We start from the raw sequence: 27500 nt of genomic DNA on the forward strand, positions 1-27500 counted from the left end.
ACAGCATGATGAGGATGTGACGGCTGATGTAATTATGCTGGAAATGATAACTATATTCAGATTCTGTTTGATTCTCACCAGTGACAGCATCAGAAGAGTGTGATTGTGAGAGACCCGTCTCAACCAAACCTGACTGCTGCTAAAGAGCCAGACAGAGATGTTTTTCTGTTTATTTTGTAATGTGATCTATTGATGGATTTCAAAGCTCAAAGCTACAACACGACTGCAGTTCATTACAGCACCTTCATTTATAACCGTCATGGGTTTGATTCCCAGGGAAGGCCAGAACTAAAACATTCATATGTTCATCTAAACTGGATGATTTTAGACTGCAGTTCACACAGATGTAATTATGTAACAATGTTAATATAATAACGAGCGTCAAACACCCTTTGCATTAAAGTTACAATAACTCAGTGTGTGCTTTAAGAGTCACTGAAGTGTGTTGTGTGTCAAAGAGACCTGAACAGAGTTATATATTATACAGTCACGTGTGTGTGTGTGTGTGTGTGTGTGTGTGTGTGCGTGTGTGTGTGTGTGTGTGTGTGTGTGTTCTTGTTTTTGTATCATATCAGGACACAACTCTGTATAATGTCATGGGTATGACACAGGTATTACAAGGAGAGGGTGACTTATGAGCACATAACCCATGTCCCCATTTTTCAAAACACTTATAAATCATACAGAATGAGTTTTTTTGAGAAAGTAAAAATGCTCAAAGTTTCCTGTGAGGGTTAGGGTTAGGTGTAGGGTTGGTGAAGGGAGATAGAATATACAGTTTCTACAGAATAAAAACCATTACACCTATGGGATGAACACACTTTACACAAAAACAAACATGTGTGTGTGTGTGTGTGTGTGTGTGCGTGTGTGTGTGTGTGTGTGTGTGTGTGTGTGTGTGTGTGTGTGTGTAAGTGTGTGTGTGTGTGTGTGTGTGTGTGTGTGTGTGTGTGTGTGTGTGTAAGTGTGTGTGTGTGTGTGTGCGTGTGTGTGTGTGTGTGTGTGTGCTCTTGTTTTTGTATCATATCAGGACACAACTCTGTATAATGTCATGGGTATGACACAGGTATTACAAGGAGAGGGTGACTTATGAGCACATAACCCATGTCCCCATTTTTCAAAACACTTATAAATCATACAGAATGAGTTTTTTTGAGAAAGTAAAAATGCTCAAAGTTTCCTGTGAGGGTTAGGGTTAGGTGTAGGGTTGGTGAAGGGAGATAGAATATACAGTTTCTACAGAATAAAAACCATTACACCTATGGGATGAACACACTTTACACAAAAACAAACATGTGTGTGTGTGTGGATGTGTGTGTCTCTCTGAGTGTGTGTGTGTGAGTGTGTGTGTGATGACAGACTGATTCCTCACGAGGGCCTCAGAGACAGTATTCACCAGCGTCACAGTAACTCTGTGTGTGTTTCATACGTGTGCTTCAGTTTGACCTTTGACCTTCACTCTGTCTAACTCATGTGCTGTTCTGAGTGTACTTTACTAAAGAGTTGGAGAGTCATGTGATTGTTTCTGTGATGTACAGCTGAGATATGTCCATCTGCACTTCACATCTGATGAAGAAATGTGGTTTCACTGTGTGTCAGAGCTTCAGTATTCAGTATAACTGCTTTAGACATCAATAGACCAAATGATATTCATGAAATAAAGACTCTTAAAAAGTGACATTTAAAAAGTTTCTTAATACTCCCAAGACAAGTAGAGTTTTAAATAGTGACCTTTGTAATAATGTCAAAAATGTAAAAGTTTGACTTTACAGTACATTTGAAATCATTATATTATAATAATCTTTGTGCTTTAAGACACACACTAGTTTGGTGTGCTGACTAACACACTAAAGCATGCAAGCACTTTATAATTTTAACTGGTGTGTTATTTGATATATTACATTTCAAGTTCACATATATAAATATATAAGTGGTTGCTAGGGTGTTACTGAGTGATTGGCCATTGCATGGACCTGCATCAGCTGAAGCTCTCTGGACTCGTGCGTCTGATCCTGGGTCAGTCTGACAGAGCTCCAGTGTCTCTGGTGAGTGGGATCCAGCGCTTCTCATGATCTGTTCTCTGTTTAATCTGTTGGACTCTCCTGAGCTGTGTTCCCCTCGCTCTCTCTCTCTGTTGTTCTCTGTTCGGAGGCAGTAATGATGGAGGGTGCACAGATGGTTCGGAGCGGGGCTCTAGATCTACCTGTGAGGACAGCTGGTGACGTCTCATTAACAGTTAAAGAGAGGTCTGCCACTGTCACCTGAGCACCGGGAGGGCCCTGGCAGCCCGCGTCACAACAGTGATCAGGAGAATGAGCGCGAGAGGAGACATGTGCTGTATGCTCTCTCTGCTGGAGCATCACACACACAATCATGTACATGTAGGGCGGGGTTTGGTTCTGTAGGTCAGTTGTTGATTGGATGTTGAGATGTGGGTGTGGCATTCAGAGCTTGAAAAGGGCGGGGTTTCGCAGCACTAAATGATGAAGTCCTCTAACCAGAGAGAAGACTGATGCTTCACTGATAGATCTGTTTAATATTTTGATGAAACGTTTCCCATTTACTGCAGAGCATCTATTGATAAGACACTGATGCAGTGCTACATTACTATAAACCTGATGAAGAAACAAACTCATCCTGATCTCAGATGAACTGAGGATGAACACAGTTTCTCCAAACTAACAGTTTCAGATAAACTATTCCTTTCAAGGAAAGCTTTCTGTTTGCGGTATCGTTCACATCTGTAACAGTTTAATACTTTCATCCTGAGCAAACTGTGGTCAAAATAGTTAAAAGTCTGAGTCAACCCAGGGCCAGTGTGAATGTGTTCATGTCTCGTCTCAAGAGTACTCTGCTCCCTCAGACACGAACGCCCCGAAGAGAGAGTGCTTTAGAAAGACTCAACGGTGATTAGGAGAAACGGTGTGTGTCCCTCAGCGTGAGTGTGTGAGACGAGCGAGACTCGAGGAGACGTGAGTGAAGTCATCAAGACGTTCCACCAGCCAGATATCCCAGAATAACAGACCATACGAAACAGGAAATATGATTCAGCAGCTGATCCGTCAGGAGCGTGCATGCTTTCTGCTGTGAAGAAACAACCATCCTTTCTCTTATTAGAAAGATTTAACCAGCCTCTGCTAAAACTTTAATGCAGTACACGTCTATTTTGTGAACAAAATAACCAATGAATTTACATCATGGGTGAATAAAAATGAGACTTTAATCTCCTAATAAAAGACTTTTACTTCTCTAAGTGGCTAGACATAACATTATATGGAAGCCCCTTTCCATAACAAAATTAAAAAAAACAATAAATAAAACACTTTTATCTCACAGTTTAGTTTCCTCATAATTCTGAAGGGAAAAAGAGTCACTTGTTTTTTTTATTGGTGTAGGAAAAAAACACATTGTGAGAAAAAAACCTCTACTTCTATATTTCTGTGAAGGGAAAGAGAGACTGAAAGAATATCAGAGATTTAAGGATAAGCTATGCTGATGTTTGCCTGTGTGCAATCACTTAGCAACCACATAGAATCACCCTAGCAACCACAGATACATTGTGGCAGTGTGTTTACAAGCACCACTCACATCTTCAGATTCTGAGGTTGTATGTCTATGAAAATCCAGTCTTTTTGATCTCTGCATCTCTGTAGATTAAAAAGGCTGTGTTTTGAGGCAATATATGAATAATGCATTAGATTTCCCAGCTCTAAAGTCTCTCATACTACTTAAACCTGCTCAGTCTCAGAGCTGCTGTTCATAATCTAACACACTGTAACTCTTTTATTTGCTCAATTAGCACAGAAATGGCCCGATCTTCTTTTGAGCATGTACTTTGTTGAAGGATTACTCTGAGGACCAAAATATTCCCTTAAGTGAAGAGATTTTGTGTTCGCCCTACTTCTGGTTAACCCCATTACTATTAGAGAAGGTTTATTTTAGACGAACACTGTTGCAGCGTATATTAATGAGTGTTTCTGTGTTTGGGCTCTAATGAGGAATTTCTAACGGCTCAAGGTTAAACACCACACCCATCCTTGGCCCAAACCAGGTCAGGTTAATGTATACTCCATGCAAATCACTTCATGTGCTCAACAACTACGTGCATAATTAATGAACCTGTGTAATTATACAGTGCTACCTTAAAAATATGCATATTTTAATACTGCAGTAAGTTTTAAAATGCATTACAACTTTACATTCTTGACTGTATAAATCCCAAAATATGACGGATTTAAAAAACAAAAAATTATATATATTTTTAAATACTCTTTTTTTCCCTAATGCATTATGCGACACATGTGTTCAGTCTTGAACTGACATATACTTTATTATGTACTTTATAAATTTACATTGTTAATATATATATATATATATATATATATATATATATATATATATATATATATATATATATATATATATATATATATATATATATATATATATAGCCTATATATAAAACACCACTTTACCAACAAACACTTTTACCAGCACTTAAAATAAAAACTGAAAATAAATAAATACTGACTGTTTTTGTGTGTTTTTTATTTCTTTGTTGCTAACTTCTGAAACACTGCATACAAAAATTGTTGTTAATGTTATTTAGTTTCTATAAAATATTGTATTTGATCCTCCTCAAATAACACTGTAACCCACCATCTGTGTCCTGTATAGACTACAGTCAGATTCAGTCAGACATACTTCTATGATATCGTAAGGAAGGAGACGCGAGCGTGGCCAGAGCGCGCAGCAGAGACGCACAGGAATGTGTTCTTACGCAATAAAGCTCCAGACGCGTCGCGTTTACTCCGCTGGGCGGGGCTCAGGGCGCTGCGTCCAGCCAATCACCGCGTCGCTGCTCGACCCGTCTGCCCCTCTCTCTCTCTCTCTCTCTCTCTCTCAACTACTGGAGAAGCAGCGCGAGCGGAGGAAGAGGAGGATGAGGATAAGGATGAGGATGAGGATGGATGCTATACCGTGTCGTCTCGTGTTTTTAGCCCTGTTCTTTGGAGCCAGGATCCAGCACACAGAAGGTAACGTCACGAGCAGCTCCGCCAGTGTGTCTGTGTGTGTGTGTGTGTGTGTGTGTGTGTGTCGTCTGGATCCGGAGGAGGACTCCTCTTTGTTTGCAAGCAGCTGCCCAAAGAGAGTGTTTGTGTAAAGATGGCGCAGATCAGAGACACACAGAGAGATGCTGTCAGTGCAAGAGCATGTATTCCGTCGAGAGAGAGAAGCAGACAAAGTCCTTTAAATCACACCTGAATGCGTGTGTGTGTGTGTGTGTGTGTGTGTGTGTGTGTGTGTGTGCGTGAGTGTGCGTGTGTGATTAATGCTGGAGATGTTTACGGTCTGATTGTAGGTGATTGTGTTTGTTTTTATCAGTTTTCATGATCATAAGCTCGCCAGGACACACACACACACACTCATCGTTTTATTTTGTCTTAACTGGTTTATCTTGATGAACAGATGAAGGGTATTTTGTGACTCGCTCTTGAAACACTAAAGCTCAATAATCGTCACTTTGACAGACTGCTCTGATTAAAAAGTAAAACCAATATAAATTCTTATTCACTGTTTACTGTTTATCCCATAAAAAATGTAATTTTTTTCGTAATTGGCCTCACTTATTAAACAAATAATCTTAAAATACGCCGCATACGGTGTTTTTGTGTTATATAGCTAGCTGGATCGGGCTAACAGTCCAGAAAACCTAACTATTAAACTCTGCTTTAAATGCTGCTAGCGCTGGTAAAGTTATAAATAGTGAGATTCGTTTCGCAGAATTGAACTTAAGTGTGTTTTTATTCTCGTCTGTTGTGTTTAAAGAGTGTCTCGTCACCTCGTTTGACTTTTGTTCGCGGTGTTAGCTGTTAGCTGTTTGGCTAACTTTGTTTTCACGTAGTTCTCCTTAGTTTGGAAACCCAGTGAATCTATAAATACACAAATAAAGCTAGTAAACTGGTGATGGCTGTCGGATTTGTCCCAATTTGTGTTGTATTATAGCATATAAACATATAATAAGCGAATAATGACTTTAAACAGTGTTTGTTACGCTGGCGTTAATAACTGTGTAGTAAACAGTGTTTAGAGGAAGACATCTCTCAGTGGTTCAGTGATGATGATAACAGCACAGTAAACACAGCAGGACGACAGATATGTGTGTGTAGAGACTGAAGAGTGTGTGTGTCTCACTGGGACTAGTGTTAGTGTGCTCCTCAGTGTGTTCCTGTAGAAGTGTTTATATGTAGCTGTGATGTTCTGCTTCTCAATCTCCTGTGAGAAGGGAATGACTGATGATGTTGAATAATCCTGCTGTCTGTGGCACAGTTATTGTCACATGCATTGATGGCCAGTGTGTGTGACTGACCTCACACCGCCTGTTGTCCAAGCTTACACAACCCTAACTAATCGAAGGCAGGGCTAGCAAAGGCCTTGTGTTTGGCAGAAGCAGTGTTTTAAAGTATATCTGGTTCAGAGAAACAAATAAAACGCTACAGCACTTTATGTTACACTTGACTTGCGGCTCTTAAAGTGACAAAGTAATAGAGTTTTCAGGCTTTCGTTTTACAGTAATAGACTACGGTTATCAGCGGCGACTTTATATCTGTCTCTGGGAGTTGAATTCAGCAGTATTCATGTTTTGCGGTTAATAACAGGCACATTTGCATCTTCTGAAGAGCTGAGCTCAGACTGATACCAGAGACTGTTTTATTCACTACTGACCCCGTTATGAACCGTTTGTTGTGTGTATTTACTGAAGTGATTTGGGTCAGGTGTCCTCCTCGGGTTCCTGTGTTTGAGCCGTCTCTGTGTGTTTCCTCTGGGATGAGCTGTTCCCTGCAGACCGCAGCGCTCTCAGCGTCCCGTGTTCGATCGCAGGAATCCCGTATCACTTTACACTGTGTTATTATACACACGTTCAGACTGAGGGATTGTGGTTTGGATGCAATAAGAGATTGTGGCATGAATAATGGTCTCTGTCAATGCACATAAATCAAGCGTTTCTGCAGATTGAACTGACATCGTGTGTAGAAAACCATCCATACACAACACTTTCAGCAGCAGTTCATCCTGAAATCAACATTTACTCATTCTCATGCATCTCAAATGCATCACAGTTTGCACAGAAATATTGAGCAGCACAACTGTGTTCAACACAGATAATAATCAGAAATGTTTCTTGAGCAGTAAATAATCATATTATTCTGATTTCTGAAGATCATGTGACACTGAAGACTGGAGGAATGATGCTGATAATATGACTTGTGCAGCACATATTCAGTCGTACAGTGTCTTTATGTGAGGAAGAGAGTGTAATTAAAGTCATTATTGTGCTGAAAAGCTTCCCGTTTCTCCACAGCTCATGATGGGGTCACTGACCTCAGAACTGCTGAATAACTACTGAACTATTGTTTTGCTTTATCTGTCTCTTATTTCCAGCTCAACAGCATCCATCCTCATTTACTTCAGCACTGTCACATATTCAGTGTAAACTAGCTGAAGACAAACACTGAACAGTTTTGTAATGACCTGAGAGAAAGATGTTCCTCTTTCTTGTGTGCAGGCATCAGACTCTTCACTGTTCCTATCATATCTGCTTCTCTTTATCCCCCATGATGCCTTTCACACTAATGAGGAGAGTATCTTCCTTTAAACTCTGAACAATCAGTGAAAGATTTGCTCTGTGAATGCAATAATTAGTATTTTTCAAAAACTGAACACGGTGAGGTTTCATCATTCTGCTCGCGCTTCAATCATCCAGCATTAAAGGAAGTGTAAAACACCAACTAATTACTGCAACAGATCATTAATTACCCCAAGACTCTTCTGCAGGATTATATTACAGACACAGAAAATATCACATATTTAACATAAGTCACCTGAATACATGTTCAGTATTTTTAACATTAACATTGAATGATAATATTTCACAGCTTTTTGTCATTTTGACAGATAACAATCATTTAGTTTCGTTTAAAAAGCATCTGTGTGAACACAAACCTGGACACAGACGTGAGGATTCATGTAATATTCATGTAATAAATCATAAATCAAACCACAGATGAGCAGTACATGCTGTTACAGTGAAATACAAATAAAAATGAAAGCAATCATCAGGAATCGATATCTTTAGATATTCTTGTTAAATCAGGTGAAGCGTGTGTTATTGTGCTGAAACAGAACATGAAGGAGGATGTACGGCTCATGCGGTCACACGGAGAGATGAGGACGATCTGAAACACAGCTCGTCAGGTTAATGACCAGTTCGTTATATATCTCTGATAGCATCTGTGTCTGAGTCGTCTGTTTCCTCACAATTAACCAGATACTGTAGTGATGAAGAGCACGTGATCTCTCTGGTGCTCAGAGCTTTTCTTTGTCTGCGTCAGACGCGCTTGCATCTGTCTGCTCTTTTACTGCATTTGTGTCGCCAACAAACTCAAGCATCTCTACACAGCTACTCCACATGCATTTAAAACATAACACGTCCCATCACCTAAAACTGCACATTCTGTCATCATTTACTCACTCTCACATCGATTCTTCATCTGTTGAACATAAACGAAGATATTTTGAAGACCGTAGCCATTGACTTTCATAGTGAGGCTTTCTGCTAATAATATTTGATCATTTTCAGCTCGGTTTAACCATTCTCCGTGTGAACCTACTATAAAATGCAAGTGTTTTTTGTGATTTGGGTGTGAATGAACACATATGGTAGAGCGGTCAGATCCTTCCCTATCAAGAGAGCGACTCTTTATCATATTCAGACAAAGACAGGAATAGCAGAAGGCATTGTGGGGGATGTAGAGGCTGACGGGGTCCATCTGAGCTCCTCACAGGGTCAGGGACGGACTGTGTGTGTATGTGTGTGTGTGTGTGTGTGTGTGAGACGCTCGTACAGGGATCCTGCCGGCCAACAAACACGGTGTAGTTAATTCTGACGTGAGCGTGACGATTAAAATGATGAAAAAGTGGTTTGAATGAAGGATTCAGTGTCTCACTCATAAACACTTCACTTGTTTCATTAATCATTCATTCATGAATCAGTGTTTTTAAACGAATCTCTTGAATGATTCAATAACAAATACATTTTTTAACAGTCACTTGTTGCCATCTAGTGGTGAAAACGTAATCGACTCGAACGTTATTTGAAGCGCCAGTTACTTTCTAAAGATGACTTGCTCTATTGTGATCGCTACCATAGACGTATGAATGTTTATATCCAGAAACTTTATCTCGCAGTATTACACAGTATTATGCCCCGCCCTCTTATACTCCCTGCTGCTGATTGGCTGGTTTCAGATCATGGGCTATATCCAGAAACAGACGCAACTCAGAAAAAACTATTGGTGTGTTTGGTAACTATTGGTATGCTCCGCACACAGATATATGTCTACAGCTAGACGTTACTGTTATTATCGTAGGAAGATGTGATTTCATCAGGACAGAGCCTGAAGCTCTGTGTTTTACACTGGTGTGTGTTGTGTTGGTTTCAGTCTGGTCTGAGGCTTCCTTGTGTGTTTATTTGCACACAGTCTGCTCTGGTGTTTATCCTTCAACAGTCTGTCTTCATGATAGTCTTTATGAGCCCTGGAGAAACAGCTGTGCTCAGTACTTGTGAGTGTTTCACCATCAATTATAACCAAATAATAGCAGCAGAAGAAGCAGAATGAATATGACCAATATTAGCATGTCATGCTGGACGTATGGTGTGTTTGTAGCCCTAGACCACAGTTATACCACAGTATTCTTTCAGTACTTTAAACTACACACACAGCCTGTAATCACTCACTCATTACTGGTCAATATCAAAGTTCAGATGATTTTCATGTTTGTTTATTGGTGACTTTAACAAGTGTTTGGTCCATTTAAAATAGCATAACATTTTGTGTAACATCAAAATGAAATACAAGATATCAGTTAAAAATGTGTTCCCATGATTACTAATTTGTTGTTATGTTTTAGTTGAATTGAAACAGATCCCTAATTTGTGACCATAAAACCCTTTTCTGTGCATGTATCATGTGTGAGTATTTTATCCAGTTTAATGAAACATTACGGATGTAAAGGAGATGCTGTTTGATTCTGACATTCACACTGGGTCTGTTTTCCAGTCTTGGCTCAGATTCAGTTTCTGAGGCTAATCGAGTCAGATTTGTTGCTGGGAATGCTAACCAACCCACCCAACCACTTTACCAATTTACATCCAGATGAAGATTAATTAGCTTGGCTCTGAAAACTTGACACGCTCTTCAGTCGATCCTCTGTCTGTCGTTGAGAGAACTAAAGGGACGGTGAACACACAGCACACCGACCGAACTCTGAACACCGGTGAATAGCCTTGGCATCTGCTGAAGAGACACTGAACAGCGCTTGGCTCTCTAGGCCAGATCATTCAATTACTGCAGTGGAGGTTCAAGCCAAGGGCTCCAAGGATGTCAAATCCAATTGCCATTGATTCTCAAAATCAGTAGTCATTGTATTGAGTTTTTTCTCTGTGTTTGGCATTAGATGAAACTGCCTTCATACTTTTGATTTCTGGGGCTGAAATCCTGCAGACATTTGAGTCGCCCCATTCCCGTGCATTTATAATTGGCTAATGTGGTCTTAATCAGATTGAACTGGGTTTATTGAAAGCATTATTGAGTTGAGTGACTCAAACGGCGTGCTTTTCATGAAAGGCAAAGGAATGAAATGATCTGTTTTATTCCGTAACGTGATTAAAGTATTCCTCACTGACTGTTTTAGCGGGCGTCTTTAAAGGGCTCATGAAATGGATAATCTAAATGTTCTTGTTGTTTAGACATACGAGAGGTTATTCCACTATAGAAAAAAGCAACACACTGAAAGTTTGGGAACTCAGACTAATCATAATGGTGAGGTCATGATTTCCCCTCGACACGCCTCTAGCATGCGTGATCACCGTGTGTAAACGTGAAGCGTGTTCTGATTAACTCAGTCACTAGAGCCATGCTGCTGTTAGCTAAAGAAAGACTTTACTTTTAAAAACAACATTGGTAACTTCATGAACTAACCTTGGCAGCTATTATAATATAAATACAGTAACAGTTTGCGTGAGATCTCCATGTCATGCTCATCTCATATGCAAAATGCTAACCAGTCCCAATCAATCAAACACGCCCCTTTCTACAGAGGGCTAAAATCAGGCCAGAAAATGACCATTTATAATATGATGGAAAAAAACATACTAAGCTTATAAATGCACCACATAAAACATTGTAAAATAATGAAAAAATTTACTTCATGAGCCTTTTAAATATTTCAAGATTTTCTTTGCTTCTCTTCTAAGAATGCGTTTCATTTTCCTGCAGGAGGCTGAAGAGAAAGAACATCTTGCAGAATATTTCTGTGCACTCAGTGGAAGTCAGTTTGGACCCTGATGACTTTTATTGACTGAACAAAAATACTTTTTTTAATTTTTTTTATCCTTACATAAAAGTTGGATTGAGATATGGACATTATGCTAAAGATTTCATTTTTTTGTGAATTATCCCATTTAAGGCAAAATAAAGATAAGAAATGCCTAAATGTAATTTAGAAGCTGTGTGTGTTGAAGTGAGCATCGTCCCATGGCAAGATCCTTCTGATGCCAGTCCACATCCACACAGACAATTACATTTTTATACGGTGACATTTTATTATTTTGACTATTGTTGTTGTTGTTATTTAACCAGTGGAATAATGCGTTGTAGTAATGTGCTGGAGTAATGTGTTGTACTGTATTTTCCAAAATATAAGTTGCACTTTTTTTCATAGTTTGGCTGGTCCTGCGACTTATATTCAGGTGGGACTTATTTATCAAAATTAATTTGACATGAACCGAGAGAAATGAACCTATAGAAAACATTACCGTCTCCAGCAGTGAGAAGGGCCCTCTCGTGGCTGTAGATGGTAATGTTTTCTCTTGGTTCTTGGTTATAAATAAATGCGACTTATATATGTTTTTTCCCTTGTCTTGACGTATTTTTGGACTGATGTGACTTATACTCAGGTGTGACTTATAGTCTGAGAAATACGGTAGTAATGTGCTGGACTAATGCGCTGTAGTAATGCTCTCTAGTAATGCTCTCTAGTAATGTGCTGTAGTAATGTGCTGTAGTAATACTCACTGCATATTCAGTCAATCCCTGGCTGAGTTTGGCTGCTGGGTTTGTTTTGCTGGTGTGAATCATCGTCCGGTTCCACCTCAGGGCAGCGCCCACATCTCAGTTTGCTGGCCGTTCCCAAAATAGCCCTGTGTTTGGAGCACGGGCGACCTCCAGCAGACTGAGAGCTAACACTGAGTCAGTGTTTACCCTCGGCTGTGAACCGTGCAAGGGTCCGTTCAGGCGACAGATTGGAGATCTTCATTCTGTTACACTCCAGTCATCCTTCTGCTCAGATACAGTCATATTCAAAACATTGTTAACTCTTTATGAAGTCTAAATGAAAACATGATTGACAGTTTTGACCTTCCTAATACATGGCTTCTATTCAATTAATGAGTTAGAATATGGAATTATCCACAGATCACAGAACTCTGAATTGGAAATTGTAAACTAAATTGGAAAGAACTGTACACAAATGGTACCATTCAAAAGTTTGAGTTGGTAAGTTTTTATTTAATATTTCTGAATGATATTTCTTCTGCTGAACAAGGCTACATTTATCTGATCATAAATACAGTAAAATCAAGAGCCTGATTGATATTAGAGAGTAAAAAAACTGATAATGATAAATCGGCCGATATTGTTTATGTGTGGGCTATATTATATTATTCTGTAAATTCTGTTTTTATGGATTCCGTCCATGTTTACTGCATGATGGAAATCCCAGGGTCATACTAATGTAGCAAACCAGTAAAAGATGGGGACATTGCTGTTCCTCTGCTTTAGCATTGAGTCTGTGTAGCTAGCTGACAACAGTGTTAAATCATCATTGACCAGACTCAAGCCACCACCGCACTGCGGTCTATTGACATACTAACATTACTGACAAACTGTGCTCACACCGGTCTGTGCTGCAGCTGGACGCCGCAAATCATCTGAACTCAGTGCCAGTACCTCATAAATCTAGAATGAGTCATCAGTTTCATTGTCAGGGATCTGACCACGTCCAGCGTAGACAACATCACTGATTATAATAAGTTGTTCTGTATTCTGTCGTAAACACCAGCACTGACTGCGTGACTGAGCGTGATGCACAGATCTGCTCTAGACTCTAGACTCACTGAATCTGCTGTTAGAAACAAACCATCCATTCATCATAGCATCATGCTAAACTAAGAATTACAATCATAGCGATGTGACGTTTGAGCTCATCTGCTCATTTCTACACTAACACCAGCAGCAAACAATGAAAGAAAAGAAAAATTTCTGATTATAATCAATGTTGAACACAGTTGTGCTGCTCAATATTTCTGTGAAAACCGATACATTGTACGTTTCAGGATTCACAGATGAATATGAAGTTCAGAAGAACAGCTTTTATCTGAAATAGAAATCTACTGTAACATTATAAATGTCCTAAGTGTCACTTTTGATTAATTGAATGCACGCTGGATGAATAAAAACATTAATGTCTTGAAAAAGAACGAGTGTTTTTGAACAACAGTATGGATGTTTACTGTGTGAGCGTCTCTCAGCTAAAGCACAGCACAGCTCTGAATCTCTGAGTATGACACTAAACACAGGCCCGCCTCGCTCTCGGTGTAGATGGGTGTAGATGGGTTCTGGCCACACTAGACTGGTGACGGGGTCGTCTCGTTTCAGTGTATTTCCAGCAGACAAAATATCCTGCCTGTGGCATGAGCAGCAGATTGTGTTTGATAGAGCAGTGTGAGCACACGCTGTCCTCCGTCTGTAAAACACACGTGAAGCCTTGAGACGCTCAACAACACGTCCTTCTCCTCCAAGGAGAATCATCACCTGTGTCGCTGTAAATAAACTGGGCTGGTGAATACGGCCATGTCTGTGCTACAGGGAGGGCTGGATAAACACATGTGAGTGTGTGAGGACAGAGCAGACACACATCAGCACATCTACAGCACTGCTCTTATGTTCAGTCAAAGCACGTGTGCATGAAGGATCAGAACAACAGGAAAAGCAGCAGATTTAGTGCTGATTAGGCACTTTATCATGTTTTATCATGAGTGACACTTCAAATAAAATGGAGATTAATAATCAGTGTATGATTTAAAAAGATAAATCAATCCCTGTCTGAATAAATAGAGCTTTTAAGCACTTTATTTCATGCTTTATCTGTTAAATCTAACAATGAAATAATGTTACACAATTCTGACTTTTCTCTTGCATTTTTGAGTTTGTTGCACAATTGTTTTCCTGTGTTGTGCACTGCCACATGATTAATATTATTATTATCTTTAAACATGTGAGTTGATATGTGTGTTAGCTGTTGTCAGATTGTGAGTGAAGCTGTGATAGTCTCAGGACACTGACCGCAGACCGGCCTGCTGCTCGTAACACACTGGTGTCTGCACGGTCCCTCCATACTGAAAGTGTTGGTCTAGACGCTCAGACGTGCTGTGGCTTGTGGTTTAGTTGAGTGTTCTCCACCCAGACACACGTGACGCCTGTGTTCCTCTCAGACCAGATCAACAGAGGAGAGCTGTTATTACATCACTCACCAGGGTCGGATCTTAATATCACTGCTCCAGCACAATACACTTCTGACAGAAATGTAATCATCTATTTATTTTTGTATTGTTTCGGTTTAATTTGAGGGTCCTTGATGATTTGAGAAAATACTTTACAAATAACAGAAAAAAGTCATGTAAAAGCATAGATAATATTAATAGTTTTTATCAAATCATAATGTTTTTCTAAATCGAATGTAAGCCTAAATATAGTTCAGTCCTACACCCGTCTCACAAGTTTTCTCTCTGACGTGTTGTTTCCTGTAGCTCTCGTCTTCAGTTTCCTCACTGTGTGTGTGTGTGTGTGTGTGTGTGTGTGTGTGGTGTGTGTCTGTCTGTCTGTGTGTGTGTGTCTGTGTGTGTGTCTGTGTGTGTGTGTGTCTGTGTGTGTGTCTGTCTGTGTGTGTGTGTGTCTCAGTGAGTGTGTGTGTCTCAGTGTGTGTGTGTGTGAGTGTGTGTGAGTGTGTATGTGTGTGTGTGTGTGTGTGCGCGGCGTGCGTGCGTGTGTGTGTGTGTGTGTGTCTCAGTGAGTGTGTGTGTCTCAGTGTGTGTGTCTCAGTGTGTGTCTGTGTGTCTCAGTGTGTGTGTACGTGAGTGTGTATGTGTGTGTGTGTGTGTGTGTGTCTCAGTGTGTGTGTCTCAGTGTGTCTGTGTGTGTCTGTGTGTCTCAGTGTGTGTGCACGTGAGTGTGTATGTGTGTGTGTGTGTGTGTCTCAGTGTGTCTGTGTGTGTGTGTGTGTGTGTCTCAGTGTGTGTGTGTGTGTGTGTGTGTATGTGTGTGTGTGAGAGAGAGCAGCGCTGCCAGACAGAAGACGCTCGTGATGGCCGCTGTGTTTCATTTCTTCTTCTTGTTTTCATGGTTTGATATTTTTAGCAGCGGTTCTTTAAATAGAGCTGTGGTCTGACAGTAGAATCATCACAGAGACGCTGTCTACTGCTCAAACATTCATTATCTTCAACTAAAAAGTATGCTTTCACAATTTTGTTTTTGCTGATCCAAAAAAATGATCCAATCCTCGACTCAAAATCACATGATCCGAACAGTGAGTTTTGTGATCCGTTGCACATTATATATGCTGCACGATATTTTTTGGTGGAAACTGTGATACATTTTATTTTTCAAGATAACTTTATGTGTTATTGATATTCACACAAATAATAACTTATTCTCTACTCTTATTGGCTTTTTTTCAATAAAAGTAGTGCTATTCATTATCCTTTCCCCCACAATGCATTGCATCACGTCACGTTGGGGAGAGAATTTACCAAAGCGCCTTGAAAGCATTGAGAGTGACTGGAGAGACGAGAGTATTCAGATGTGCAGATTATAGATAAATAGATAAACACATAGATATATATATAGATAGATAGATATCGGACAAAAGCGACCAAAACACACTCACTTCCCTACAGCACAATTTCTCCAACGCAGTTTCCAAACACACACACACTGGAACACGGCATCATACTAGAGGCTTCCTTTCCTCCACTTCTCCCCAACGTGACGTCATCGCCGCGTTGTGTAAAAAACCGTTAATACCAAACAAAAAAAGGTCTTTAAGACCATTATTGAGACATTTTAAAAATGATATAGCTATCTTGAGTGATTCATGTACCCATTAATCGACAGAACCTGCAGCATGGGCTTTCAAACAAACTTTGTTTCTAATTATTACATGTTGTACCGATTAATGAATCTAATTTAGGGATCTTCAGATCATTTAACGTCATTATTGTGTTAAAGGAGAAAATCATTGAACAGACTGCACAGAGTTCGATTTGACATTGTGAAAATAATGATAAATAGGTATACATTAGAAAAATAAATGTTGAAATATTAAATGATACTCTAAATATGAACCTAAAAGAATCAATAGGTGGGAGAGTCACTGTCATAACGAGCGAATCATTGAATCATTCATTCAATCGATTGATTCAAACGGCAGATTCGTTCAGAAACAAAGTAACAGTCATTATGAATGAGTCACTGAATCACTTGATTGATTCAGAACTTGTGGACTGAGTCAGGAATGAATCCCTCCTAAATATAAGAGAGGGATTCTTCTGAACTCATATCTTTAATCTGACTTCATCAGTCAGTCGTGCTGCATCAGGATCATCAGTGTGAGATGACGCGCTGCCTTAAACACATCGATCATCTTAACATGTTGTTTTGTCTGTGATTAATCACACTAAATGAACAGATGAGCAGCTCTGGTTTGGTCTAATAGTGGTGAGAGGCTGATGTGGTTTGTGTGTGTGTTTGCAGGCTTACAGTGCTTCTGTCACCGGTGTCCGAACCACACGTGTGTCACGGACGGCCTGTGTTACGTGTCCATCACTAAATCCGGCGGATCGACCACACAGCAGACCTCGTGCATCAGTGAGAACGAGCTGATCCCTCGAGACCGGCCCTTCATCTGCGCTTCCTCCACCAAACACGACTCCGGCATCTACCCCATGTGCTGCAACACCGACTGGTGCAACAAGAACCCTGACCCCAGCACCTTCACCTGTGAGTGTGTGTGTGTGTGTGTGTGAGAGAGAGAGAGTGTGTGTGTGAGAGAGTGTGTGTGTGTGAGAGAGAGAGAGAGAGAGAGAGTGTGTGTGTGTGTGTGTGTGAGAGAGCAGAGGTTATTTTGTAATTTTTTATATTTTTTTCCTCAAATCATGCCGTCCTGATAATCAGCAACATCATTTCTGAAAGAAGTTTCAGGAGAAGACTAAACAAGTTCGTTCTGTCATCAGTCTGACTGCTAAGAACAAACAGAAACCTCTGGAGATGGTCTCAGTGTTTCAGTGACAGGATCCTAAACAACATTAGATCTGACTGACTGCACACTTTATATTCCCTTTTTTATAAAAAAAAATGTTTTATTGTTACCAAATTCTGTTCTAGCATGTCTGATTATTAGAAATCATATAAACAAGTTTTATTTATTCTTACAATAGTTCTGTTTAACGTGACGCTCCACAGTCTGTCATGAAGCTGTGTCACATGATCCCAGAGATCCGGCCTGTTCTCCCAGCGCTCTGTTCTTGTTTATTCTACTCATCTGGTCCTGTGTGGATGTAATGGAGATCTGCTTGGGTTGAGTCAGACGGTGGTTGTTTGCTGTTGTCCTGGAATGCGTCTAGACGCTCGTCTCGACAGAGAAATTAAATGATAGAGTTACGAGGCTTCAGAAGAGATGCTCAGACTGACTCGTGTCTTTCTGTGTGTAACAAAGCTGTCACCTGAGAGTGTGTGTGTGTGCGTGTGTGTGAGAGTGTGTGTGTGTGTGTGTGTGTGTGAGAGTGTGTGTGTGTGCGTGTGTGTGAGAGTGTGTGTGTGTGTGTGTGTGTGTGTGAGTGTGTGTGTGTGTGTGTGTGTGTGTGTGTGTGTGAGTGAGTGTGTGTGTGTGAGTGTGTGTGTGTGTGTGTGTGTGTGTGTGTGTGTGTGTGTGTGAGTGTGAGTGTGTGTGTGTGTGTGTGTGTGTGTGTGCGTGTGTGTGTGTGTGAGTGAACTGCAAAGTTTTTCTATCCAATATTTAGTTCTGATATTATAGGTTATATATTTTTCATTTAATATTTATTTTATATTATACTAATATTTATTTATTATGCATTATTTCAACTTTATCTCATTTACTGAAAGCAATTTTTAATAATATTTTAATAATAAAGATTTAAAATAATGTGTTGATGAAAGCGTGTGTTCTTCCTGAGCGAGGCAGCTGAACTCCACACGATTGTGTTTGTAAAATCTTCAGAGAAAGCTCGTTTACTATCAGCTTTTATATTTGTTATAATAGCTCTCACATACAGTGAGGTCCACGGAGGTAATATTAAAGATGACAGTAAATGCAGTAAATCAGATGAGTTCTATGTCTGAATGGTGCATATGTTTCACAGACAAATAAACAATATGTGCTGCATTCTGTAGATCCAAATATAGCATTTCTGAGAAAATAATGATCTTTTTCTCTTGTGCATCTGGTGTAATACAGCATCAGGATGTGCTCTGTTAGCATAATTCAGCACACCAGAGAAGTATAGCATCATCTTTATTTAATATTGCTGCACAGTATCATAAGAAAACCAGAGGATAAGCTACGTTTTTAATGAAGTGTTCGCTGCTCCACAGCATTTGTGATTAAAACAGTATGTGAATATAAAAACATTCCTAGAAAAAAATCTTATATTTAAGGTCACAAGTCTATAAAACTTATTAAAAGACTTAATTATCATTTTAAGAGGTCTTAAGTTTGAGGATGTAATACAGGGATCAAAACACGTCCCAATGTGATTATTAAACTCCAGAAGACTTTAATTTCACTAAATATGAGTGCCACACATACACAATCAATGAATATACAAATACATTTGTGCAGTGTGACTGCTATATATTATTTTATTATATATTATTTACAGACCTGTATACAATATGTGTATATATATATATACATTGCAATTATTCAACCCCTTTATTTATATAGCACTTTAAACAAAATACATTGCGTCAAAGCAACTGAACAACATTAATAAGGAAAACAGTGTGTCAATAATGCAGAATGATAGTTAAAGGTTGAATTTAGTGATGTCATCTCTGTTCAGTTTAAATAGTTAAAACAAATATCTGTCAATGAGGAATGAAAATTACTTGTTCATTCAAAATACAAGACATTAGCATTTAGAGACCTTATTGATATGTAATGTTCCCATCAATTTAATCCTTAATGTTTATTTATTTGGTCTTTAAAGTCTCTATGAAGTGATGCATTAACCTTCATAAAACCTGCATTATAAAACAGCACATTATTTGGTGAATTGCACTCCTGAAGTTTTTGTGCTCCACTCTTCAGGCAGTGTTTTCCTCGGGCGTTCCACATGTTTTCCTCACGTTTCCCTCATGCATTTCTCATGTTTCTCTCGTTTTCCTTAAGCATCCCACGTTTTCCTCACATTTTCATGTTTTCTTATTTTTTCTTCATGTTTTTTTCTCATGTATTCCTCATGTTTTGCCCATTTCTCTCATGTTTTTTTTTTTTTTCAAGTTTCTTTCATTCTCCTCAAGCGTCCCACGTTTTCCTCATGTTTTCATGTTTTTCTCACGTTTTTTTTCATGTTTTCTTCATGTTTCCTAATGTTTCTCTCATGTTTTCCTCATGTATTCCTCGTGTTTTCCTTATGTTTTCTTTGTCTTCCTCATGTTTCCCTCATGTTTTTTTCTCATGTGTTCCTTCATGCTTTCCCCGTTTCTCTCATGTTTTCTTCAAGTTTCTCTCATTTTCCTGAAGTGTCCTAGTTTTCCTCATGTTTTCCTCACCTTTTCATGTTTTTGTCACGTTTCTTCATGTTTTTCCATGTTTTTCCTAATGTTTCTCTCATGTTTTCCTCTGATTCAGTGCCGACACAGAAGCCGCCGGTGTTGGGGCCCGTAGCGTTCGCGGCTCTGATCGCGGGGCCCGTGTGTGTGGTGTGCTTCCTGATGGTCACCGTCTTCTACATCTGCCACAGCCGCTCGGTCCTCCATCACCGTGTGCCTAACGAGGAAGACCCCTCCATGGACCACCCCTTCATCACCGTCGGGACCACCCTCAAAGACCTGATCTACGACATGACCACGTCCGGCTCCGGCTCTGGTACAACACACACACACTCACACACACACACACAGAGACACACACACACACACACACACAAACACACACACACACACACACACACACACACACACAGGGAAAGACACACACACAGGAAAAGACACACACACTCAAAGACCTGATCTACGACATGACCACGTCCGGCTCTGGCTCCGGTACAACACACACTCACACACACACACAGGGAGAGACACACACACACACACAGGGAGAGACACACACACACACACACCATCGAGTGTGTCGATTAATTGGCTGTAAACTAGTATTAGAACGAGTAATCGACTAATCATAGATTATTCCACTGATTAATCAGTAGACATTGACTGATTATTCAGATTTGCAATTAGTTAAAATGTTGAGTTATGCATATTCTAACAAATACATAATGGCAATCACTTCAGCTTTGGAAAACCATATTATGTAATTACAATTATTATACAAATTATGTTTTGCAAATATATATATATATTTGGCTCACAAAATAGATGACCAGCAAGTTACTAAATGACACATCATTCTGCCTTACATCTCCTTTTGTAAGTCATATGGATAAGAAACAAAACAAAGTTAATTGATAAGACATTTTATTTTTGGATACACTGTTTTATTCACAAAATAGTCTTGCTTAAAATACCTTATTGGGTTATAATAATCAAAACAGTACTGATCAAGCTTTTTTCCCCACTAATACAAATATTTTATCCCTAGTTAGCTCCACAGTGGAGAGCTGCTTTATATATATATATAAAAAAAAAAATATTTCTAACTGAAATCGACACTCACTCTGGTTTTTCATTAATACCGTGAAGCTTGATTTAAGGCTATTGCATAAAGTACTGTATAAATAAACGTGCCATGACTGGACTACTGCAGAGCTGTAAATAGATGTGTCTTTAACTGCTGCATTCACACCGCTGTCAGTTTTTGCTGTGTTTATTTCATTATTGAGAGGAAAGTGTGCTGCATATATTTCCATATTCATCCAAACACCGCTCAGCAGCTTCAGGTTCGTTCGGCGGCGTTTGCTCTGAAGCGATGTCTTCTTCTCTTGAATTGCATCCAGGAGAGCTTGATTACAGTCTGTGCTACAGCGCCACACTGGTCAAACAGTGTTACTGCAGGCTCCTACATTAGGTCATATGAGATTTTGTTGAGACTAGTCGACAAGAAAACTATTTTTTGACAAATTTTATTATCTACGTTGTCGATAATGTTGACTAGTGTGTGATCGTTGCTGGTGTGTGTGTTTAATTTCAGTTAATATGTATTTAAGTAACGCAGATGTTTCTATTTATCATGTTTTTAGGTTTAGTTAACTATAATTACCCTGAACATCACAGCTTTAAAAGTGTGCAGGTTGTCATTTCTTTCTTGGCGTAATTCAGGTATTGTGTCTTTACGCCCATGTCTGACTGAAAAGAAACATTCAGGAGTTTCCTGTTATTCTTGCTTTATTTACATGCTTTTCACATCCTATAATTATGTGTTTGTCTTCCTGAGCATCTGCGCTCTGTATGTGTGTCTGCTCTTGTCTTTGTTGTGTAGTTCGTGTATCACCTTCTCTTTGTGTGTGTGTTTCACCAGCATACATCATTAAACACTACTGCAATGGCAAAGTGCTCCTTATCTTTCTGGCACGTCTTCAAGAAGTTAAAGAACAGGGTGTGTTCACACCAACGCCAGTGTTTCACAGAAATACGGTTCGATTTCTGTGTACGATTGATCTGTTCAGAGACATGTGAAAAAACAGCAGATGGGATGAATGAAACTTTTATAGATGTTTGTGTCGGTCTGAACAGACATTAATTCAAATGAAAATTTAATTGGCGACAGTTTTCCAGCCGTATGCTGGCGTTATCAGTCTGTATCAGACACATGAAGGTCACTCTCACAGAGACGCTCAAACGTGTTCAGACATCATGAGAAACCTCCTCAAAGACATGGCTCTTTTCTCTGTTTTCCACTCAATCAGTGTTTTCACGCTGTCGTGAATGATGTGTTTCTGCACACTGAACCCACTTTACCTGCATCCTGCCTCGCTTTTCTGAGGGGAACTGAATGCATGCAGTTATTAACATAAATCTAAACTTTTTTCCCCCAACTCATATATAACACTGTACTTCGTGCTATATTACCTTGGCTTTAAATTATGAAGAACTAGTTGACTAGTGTTTTATGATTTTTCTCTCTTCTGATCAGCATTTTGTTCGTTTTTTTCAATATTACACTATTATGGATTTTTCAAACAAGAATGCAAAAATGATATGTGTAGTTTCTGTTCATCACTGTAAGTGCCTGGAGTGACTGGCACATCTAGGCCATAGACTTTTGCAAATGTGGAGGGCGTGGACCACCCTGCATCGTTGCAGATCTCCAGCATGGACACACCTGCTAGGAAGGCCTAAGAGGCCGCCATACCCCGAGTAGAGTGAGCCTTGGCTCCCGACAGCGGGGGAAGACCAGAGGACTCATAGGTGGCGTTGATAGTCTCAACTATCCAACGACTAATAGTCTGCCTAGATGCAGGAAAACCTCTTTTGGGGGGACCGTAGCATACTAGAAATTGATCTGATTTTCTCCACAGGGCAGCTCTGTGGACGTATGCGTTGTACTGGACACATACAATTTAGCTTCTCTTAAGGGAGGAGGGCAGAAGGCCTGCAGCACTACAGGTTGTGGTGTGACAGAGGAAACCTTAGGAACATATCCCGCTCGAGGGTGTTTGACCGCTTTGGCCATGCTGAGCGCAAAGTCAAGATAAGCAGGGGCCACTGAGAGGGCCTGTAGATCTCCAACTCTCCTCAGAGAGGTAATAGCTGACAGAAAGGTAGTTTTAAGGGTCAGATGTCTTTCTGATATATCTTGTATTGGCTCGAATGGAGCTTTACAAAGAGCCTCTAACACCAAAACCAAGTCCCACGGGGGAATACGGGACCGTACTGGAGGTCTCAGCCTCAGCGCACCGCGGAGGAAACGTGTAACAAAGAGAGTAGGTCTGTCCTGATCGGTATCTCCCATGGAGAGCCGTCGAGGAGCGAGACTAGATCTGAGAACCATACTCGGTCCGGCCAGAACAGGGCTACTAATAACAGACGGACCCCATCCCGGAGTACTCTCGCAAGAACTCCCGGGAGCAGACCGGTGGGGCGAAAGGTGTACAGATGAAGCCTCGGCCAGGTCTGTACCATAGTGTCCAGTCCCAGAGGAGCTGGATGAACTACAGAGAACCAAAGGGGACATTGTGATGCCGCTTGAGTTGCAAATAGGTCTACTTGAGCCCTGCCAAATACTCTACATATCTGCTTCACCACCTCTGGGTGAAGTCTCCATTCCCCAGGCCTCGGCCCCTGCCTCGACAGTATGTCTGCTCCCACATTCAATCTCCCAGGAATATACACTGCTATGAGCGAGAGGAGTTTGCCCTGGGACCACAAAAGGATTTGGTGTGCCAGCTTGTACAAGGGGCGCGAACGCAGACCTCCCTGGTGATTGAAACCAACACATGGTGACCTCTCAGGTCCGGGAGGAAGTGCTTTAGCGCACGATAAACTGCTAGCATCTCTAGACAATTGATATGCCATGTTAGATGGTGACCGCTCCACAGACCACGGGCAGGGTGACCACTCATGACCACACCCCAACCGGTGAGAGTGTATTACATGTCGCTAGTATTACATGGCAACAAGGAGCTCCCAGCACCGGACCCTGATTCAAGAACCAAGGTTTCTTCCACATGTCCATGGCACGGAGGCATCACTGCATGACCTTGATAGGAGTCTCATGTACAGCCGGCCAAGAGGTATCACGTTGTACGCAGCTGCCATCAGACCCAACAATCTCTGAAATTGTTTGACAGTGAGTGACTGGTCGTCTCTGACTCTCTCGACTGATGTGAGGATCGACTCTATACGAGCAGGGGACAATCGTGCCTGCATCGTGGTCGAATCCCATACTATACCTAGATAAGTGGTTCTCTGAAACGCAGAAAGTACACTCTTCTTGGCGTTCAGTCTCAAACCCAGCTCCCCCATATGTGCGAGAAAGACATCTCGATGTTGAACCGCCACCTGCTCTGATTGAGTTATAATCATCCAATCGCTGATATAATTGAGAATGTGGATGCCCTGCATGCGCAGAGGAACCTGAGCCACATCTACACATTTCGTGAACTTGCGGGGTGAGAGTGCAAGGCCAAAAGTACTCTATATTGGTAAGCTTATCGATATTCGCCCTCGAGAGCAAACCTCAGAAACTTCCTGTGTTGTGGAAGGATGGATATGTGGAAGTATGCATCTTTGAGATCTATCGTGACAAACCAGTCCTCGGATCTGATTTGAGCTACAACATGAATGATCGTGAATTTTGAACTTCAGTTTCATAAATGATCGATTTAGGACCCGCAGATCTATGATCGGATGCAACCCCCAGTCCTTCTTTGGAAATATGAAATCCCGGCTGTAGAACCTGGATTCCCTGTCTTGAGAAGGGACCACCTCGATGGCCTCCTCCCCTAATAGGGTTTCACTTCCTGTTCCATCACCAGAGCCTGCTAGGGGCCGACTAACATTGGAGTAACCCCGTTGAATCTCGGCGGTGGATGGCCGAACTGAATATAGTGGCCTTATTCTCCTGTACGCAGGACCCAATGAGATACTTTTGGCAGTAGTTTCCACGCTGCTAAATAATCTACTAAGGGAATAAGTCTCTGGAGACTGACCTCTGGTGTAAGAGGCTCCTGCAGGGGCGGCGAGCATCTCAGCTCCACTACGCACGCAGGCGAAAAATACTGAGGACATTGCTCGCTAGGGACCGCTGCACCCTGGAACACTGGCAGGGTTGGCAGACCATCATTGTTATTTTGAGTTATGCATTATTTTATTATTTATTCACATTTGTTTTAGGTTTTTAATAAATTAATTTAAAATTTACACACATGTACACATGTACACACACACACACTCACACTCTCTCTCTTGCGTACACACACACACACACACACACACACTAATCAGCTCGTGTTTACTGTGGATTGCATCATGTTTGATGTGTTTTCTTGATCTCGGCTGTGTTTCAGTCAGCTTTAATTCATCTGGTTTCCTCTCATGACATCTGATCTAAGTTTGTTAAACAGATTCAGCACTTAATACCAGCATTGTGTTTCTGCTTTTCATATATTAATATAGTATCATTATATATAATAATAAAATATAATTTTATATAAAACTACTGTTCAAAAGTTTGAAGTCAATATATTTAGCTTTCCCTCTTAATCAACAAAACAGGATTTGACTGACTATGAAAGGTTTTGTCTGTGACGTTTGTGTGTGTGTGTGTGTGTGTCAGGGCTCCCTCTGCTGGTGCAGCGGACCATCGCCAGGACCATCATCCTGCAGGAGAGCATTGGGAAGGGCCGCTTCGGGGAGGTGTGGAGGGGCAAGTGGAGAGGAGAGGAGGTGGCCGTCAAGATCTTCTCGTCCAGAGAGGAGCGCTCCTGGTTCAGAGAGGCTGAGATCTATCAGACCGTGATGCTGCGGCACGAGAACATCCTCGGCTTCATCGCCGCTGACAACAAAGGTCAGCAGCACTGGTGCATGCTGGGACGAGACCATATATCAGCCACTCAGTCATCATCTGTCTGAAAATAAACTAGATTGATTTATTAAAGCGGTTTTCAGTCATTGTTTCTTATGGGTAAAGCTGAAGCAGCTGGTTATGCACACATGCACAGATATATATTATATCTAGTTGGTGTTTGTTGTGCTTATTATTGCTGATGCTTCTAGTGTTTGGATGGTTTTATTACAGCTGTAGTTCAACAGGTGAAATCTAGTCTTGCAATGTTTAGATGAAGCAACGGTGTTTGTGTAATTGCTCACAGTATATTTAATATTCATTCTACAGCTGCACTGTTATTAATGTAATTAGAAGTAATATTTATAATGAATGTCAATGCTTGTGCAGCAGTGTTTCCCAGCTGTGTGTCTGAGTGTCCGGTCTTCTTCTTCTTCTCTCAGATAACGGCACGTGGACGCAGCTGTGGCTGGTGTCAGACTACCACGAGCACGGCTCTCTGTTCGACTATCTGAACCGCTACACGGTGACGGTGGAGGGCATGATCAAGCTGTCTCTGTCCACGGCCAGCGGTCTGGCGCACCTGCACATGGAGATTGTGGGGACACAAGGTCTGTGTGCTAGTATATGTGTGATCAAACACGTGTATATGTACTGTATATATAAATATATTAAATATATTTTTATGTGATATCATTTATATCAAAAACAATATATACATGTAAATATTTTTTAAACATATGCTGTATGAGTGTGTTTTATATATACATAATAAATATAAACAGCACACAAAACTTTATTTTGGATGCGATTAATCGTTTGACTATTTTTTACAAATATTGATGTCATTGAGACCTTTACAACTGTATATCAAAGAAATTAACATTCTGAAATTTGACCTTTTACGATGTGCCATGTTTAATTTAAAACTCAATGGGATTCATGATTTAAAAATATATTTAAATATAGATTTAAAAATATTTTACCTTGAAATTAAAACGAAAACATTCAATTCAATCATTCAGTCTTTTGAGCATTTCTGAAAAAAATGAAAAAGCTTATTCAAACCAACATGAATGTAGTCTTTTTGATGGTTAAAGATGTTTTTAATAATTTATCAAAGATTTTACCCTTTCATCATCTTGTGTGTGACCCGTGTGCCATAGTTTTCTTAAAAGTGCACTTTGATTATGAAGTACACAAGAACTCAAATATTTGGAGTCAGTTATATTTTAAATAAAATGCATCACAGTTTCCACAGAAATATTGTGCAGCACAACTGTGTTCAACACTGCTAATAATCAGGAATGTTTCTTGAGCAGTAAATCATCATATTATTCTGATTTCTGAAGATCATGTGACACTGAAGACTGGAGGAATGATGCTGAAAATACAGCGGAGCATCACAGAAATACATTACACTTTAACACTGATTCACACAGAAAATATTAGAATAATATTTCATGATTTTTCTTTTCCGCATTTTTGATCAAATAAATGCATTGGTAAGCAGAAGAGACTTCTTTCAGAAATACAAAACGTTTTACAAACTTCAAACTTGAATGATGTTTCACAAGTAGAGTATAAACCAGATTGCTTGGAAAAGTAATCACACTGTA

General features: G+C 40.2%; 2 protein-coding genes across 3 annotated transcripts in view; both read left to right on the top strand.

The window, feature by feature from the left end:
- LOC128013607 (uncharacterized) overlaps positions 1-903 on the top strand; it is a 10065-nt gene extending 9162 nt beyond the window's left edge. Inside the window, exon 7 of one of the 2 annotated variants that reach the window (XM_052596722.1) lies at positions 1-903. This exon is cut by the window's left edge and continues 268 nt beyond it. The gene's annotated coding sequence lies outside the window, so the exon portion shown is untranslated. The other variant, XM_052596724.1, reaches the window with a different exon arrangement.
- A 3849-nt stretch (positions 904-4752) lies between these two features.
- LOC128013585 (TGF-beta receptor type-1-like) overlaps positions 4753-27500 on the top strand; it is a 31151-nt gene continuing 8403 nt past the window's right edge. The window contains exons 1-5 of the mRNA XM_052596694.1: positions 4753-5036; positions 16932-17177; positions 20050-20286; positions 25654-25884; positions 26325-26492. Coding sequence (XP_052452654.1) covers positions 4769-5036; positions 16932-17177; positions 20050-20286; positions 25654-25884; positions 26325-26492 — 1150 coding nt within the window. The 5' untranslated portion in view covers positions 4753-4768. The remainder of the gene's footprint in view (positions 5037-16931; positions 17178-20049; positions 20287-25653; positions 25885-26324; positions 26493-27500) is intronic.

Source organism: Carassius gibelio, chromosome B24 (assembly GCF_023724105.1).
Source record: "Carassius gibelio isolate Cgi1373 ecotype wild population from Czech Republic chromosome B24, carGib1.2-hapl.c, whole genome shotgun sequence".
Taxonomy (NCBI): domain Eukaryota; kingdom Metazoa; phylum Chordata; class Actinopteri; order Cypriniformes; family Cyprinidae; genus Carassius; species Carassius gibelio.